General features: G+C 53.8%; 1 protein-coding gene across 1 annotated transcript in view; it reads left to right on the forward strand.

Annotated features, from left to right (window-relative positions):
* Nucleotides 1–877: 877 nt before the first annotated feature.
* Nucleotides 878–3,704, forward strand: part of LOC103610089 (mucin-3B-like) — a 16,071-nt gene continuing 13,244 nt past the window's right edge. Inside the window, 4 exon segments of the mRNA XM_008594329.1 lie at nucleotides 878–938; nucleotides 2,782–2,826; nucleotides 2,873–3,082; nucleotides 3,085–3,425. Of these exon segments, the coding sequence (XP_008592551.1) occupies nucleotides 878–938; nucleotides 2,782–2,826; nucleotides 2,873–3,082; nucleotides 3,085–3,425 (657 nt within the window).

Genomic DNA, 3,704 nt, shown 5'->3' on the forward strand with positions numbered 1-3,704 from the left:
CGATTGCAGTGAACATCCGCCTCCTTGAAGTTCTTCACAGAGATGGAGGGTGGAATTGCTGGGTTCTAGGACAGCATGTAAAATTTTGATAGATGCTACCAAATTGCCTTTTCAGAGCAACACAACCCACTTACACTCCCAGCGACTGGGGAAGAGTGTTTATTCTTTGCACCTTTGCCAACACTGAATGGACTCAAACTTCCTAATAGCTGTTAATTTGCTCAGTCAAAATGAACACTTTTGTCTGTTTCCACTGGCTGTCTGTATTTCCTTTTCTGGGAGCTGGCCCAGGTCTTTAGATATTAAAATAACTTCTGATCGAATTCTGTGTTACTCCCCGGTCTTGTCAGGCTGTGGGGTCACAGCCCCAGAGTCCTGCTGCTGGCAGGATGGAGAGAGGGAAGAGTGAGGTGCATTGGGTGGGTGGGCGGTTGAAGGAGAGTGAGGTTCCACCTCCCTCCCCAGCCGGTGAAATTAAAACTAGGGAGAGGCTTCCAGAGCCAGTCCAGACTCCAGAGTCCAAGTGCTCAGCCAAGCATATCTTCCTCAGGTGGGCAGGGGGACAAAGAGCAGCCTTCAGGGAAAGGCAGGCTGGGAACTTGGGCCACTAGCAGCTCTCCCTGCCTGACACATCCTGGGCTTGTCCTGCCTTCTCTGTGTTTTCGCTTCCCACAGTGTTGAAGTCCGGATCTGGGGAACCTGGGGGAGGTGGGGCAGCACAAAGGTGAAGCCACGCTCAGCCCCACGCCCAGCAGGGCAGACACTGCAACCTGCAGCCTGAGCTGTGCACACCTGGGGCTGCTTCCTTGCCATTGACCTCCTGTCTGGAAGCCTGCTCTGTCCCCAGCCCTGGCAGCCGGCCGTGCCCACCAGAGCCATGCAGCTGCTCAGGCTCCTTGGCCTCCTCTGGATGTTCAGGGCCTCCCCAGTGGTCACAGGTGAGGGGGAAAGGGGGAGAGGCTGGAGAGACCCCCCTGATGTTTCAGAGCAGGAGCAGGGAGGGTGGTCTCAGGCTCCTTGGCCTCCTCTGGATGTTCAGGGCCTCCCCAGTGGTCACAGGTGAGGGGGAGAGGGGGAGAGGCTGGAGAGACCCCCCTGATGTTTCAGAGCAGGAGCAGGGAGGGTGGTTCTGAGGCCTAAGGGAGGCCTGATGAGGGGAGCAGGGAGAACCCAGGCAGGGGCAGGAGAAGGGCAGTTGAACCTACTGCTGTTGCGCTTGACCAGGGCCAAGTGGGTGGCAGGGGGGACGCTCACATCTGCATCTGGAGGGAGGGGGTTACCTCTCCCCAAAGAGTGTCTTCCTACTTTGACTCTGATTTTTGAGCCTCCCCCTACTTCTGTCACCCACCCCAAGCCCACAGTGGGCTCTATCCCTCCCTGAACTTCCACTGGTGCCGCCTCCTGCCTTCCTGAGAACCCTGCTTCTGCCCCGGGTCTCTCTCCTCTTTCTGCCTTTGGTCCCCAGGGGCCCCTCCCCAGCTCCATCCCTACTCTCTCAGCCCCCATCTGGGCCCTCATGCCTGGGGATGGCTGTTGCCATGGGCCTCGGTGGGGAGGTCCTGAAGGTTGCTTTGCTCCCAAAAGGTGGGTGCGAGTCCACGCCTCAGGAACCCCACAATTCCTCTGCACGTCCCTCCTCTGCCCCGCAGCGTCTGCTTCTGAGCCCAATCCTAGACCATCCCAACGTAGAGGCCCATGGCTGGCCTTCTCGCTCACCTCTGGGGCCACCTCCTGGCTCTAAGGGCTCTAGCCTGGGAATCCTAATAATCTCCTGACCCCACTTCCTTGACATTCCCAGCCGGGCTGAGAAATGACACCCCAGCCCTCAGAAAAAAAAATATGTCATGTCCCAGGTGAGGAGAGGTTAAAGCTGAGTGGGCAGGAGGCTGGGGGCCTGTCTTCCCCACCTCTCACCCCAAGCACAGTGAAATCTCTGGTCCTCAGTCTTACCATCTGTAAAATGGGTTGATGATGTCTATAGAATGAGGGGGGTTCGTATTGGTAAACTAACTAATTCAGTGGCCGAAACAGACTAGTTATATAAAATATGTCTCTTTTTGTGATTTAACACTCACTGCTAAAACTTAAAGTCTCTGGAACGCACACCTGCCTGCTGAGGTATCCCTTTCTGGAGGTTTCCTTCTCTGGCTGCCCCTCAGCCTCTCAGTGTGCTCCTCGCTGCATGTCCCTCAACCTCAGTAGGACCTGAGCTTCCATCTCTCTTTTCCCTTTGATGTTCTCTATGCAGTTTTCCCTTCTCTGACCCTTCGTCTCCTGGTTTCCATGCCATGTCCCCAGCCCAGCCTTGGCTCGGTTCTTTCTCTTTGGAAAGGAGAGTCAGCCCAGATAGCAGTAGGGGACTGGAGAATGGCAGAGGCAGGTCAAAGGGTGAGGGCACAGAGCCAGGAGGGGCAGAGCACTCCAGGCAGCAGCTGGAGCAAGCAGAGGAAAGAGGGCCTGGCTGTGAGGGGGGTGGAGGAGGGAGCCTCATCTGGACTCGCGTGTGCAGCATGGTATCCCAGGGCAGGAAGGTCAGTCATGCAGACAAGGCTGGGGCATTGGTCTGAGGGCATCCCACCCACGCTCCCCAGAGAGCAGACAAATGGTGCACTTCAGAGCCCCAAAGCTCCCAGCTCCAAACTGCCTCTCTGGGGAGACAGCGATGGCATATTCCACCTTCTGTGATATGTACCTGGATAATGGGGTTGTGAATAACCTAAATGGTCTCACCATTGTAAATGGTGATGTACCAATGGATTCCTCCATTTACCACCAATACAGGAACTTTATCCGTGGCCACATCCACACCTGGCATGCTGCTTCCCAGTGCAGAAGCAGCCCACACCACTCAGCACTGCCTCACTCTCCAAAGGCACAGCAGGGTGGCCATTTGGAATCCCTCCCATCTCTTCTCCTGCTCCCAGCAACAGGGCAAACACACCTATGACTCTCACGAAGTCCCTCCACTATAAACCCACTTTTGAAACATTGCTCAAATCTCCAATCAGTTCCAACACTTCATTAATCCCAACATCGAAGTTTGTCATCAAGGTTGAAACCATGCCACCCACCGTCTTTTTCTATATGGCACCAATGAGTGCATAAATCCAACAAGCTTTATAACCACGACCACCTATCCCACCACCACCTGTGTGACTGTGACCCATGTGTCCTTCACCAGCTCCTACACCACCACTTACCCTATTATCACTACTGAGAAAGTGATCTCAGCCATGACCTCTTCTCTCACTACAGCCACTATGGAGAAAACTCCCATAATAACGGCCCCATCTTCCTCCTCCATCTCAACCACAGACTCAATCTCATCGACTATTGAAACCACAACAACATCTCCTACCCCAGTCATTACTTCTCTGTCTGTTACTACTCCTTCTCTGGTGACAGCAAAAACCTTCTTGACAACAGTAACTGATAGCACCTTCTCACCGACCACCACTAGTGCCTTCACAAAGCCAACAACTATCACAACTTCATTTCCTAAGACTAGCAATATATTTACAACAGAAACTACCACCAGCCATTCTTCCACATCCACTAACATACCAACATCTAAAACAGCTGTTGCTTCGGCTGCTACTGAAGCAACCACTCAACCAGGAACACCAACAATGACAACCATCAGAAGGAGCTCTGAGAAAAAAACACAAGCTCTGGCGAGTGACACTCCCAGAGAAACTCTCACC

This window comes from Galeopterus variegatus, unplaced genomic scaffold (assembly GCF_000696425.1).
Source record: "Galeopterus variegatus unplaced genomic scaffold, G_variegatus-3.0.2 Scaffold10576, whole genome shotgun sequence".
Classification (NCBI taxonomy): domain Eukaryota; kingdom Metazoa; phylum Chordata; class Mammalia; order Dermoptera; family Cynocephalidae; genus Galeopterus; species Galeopterus variegatus.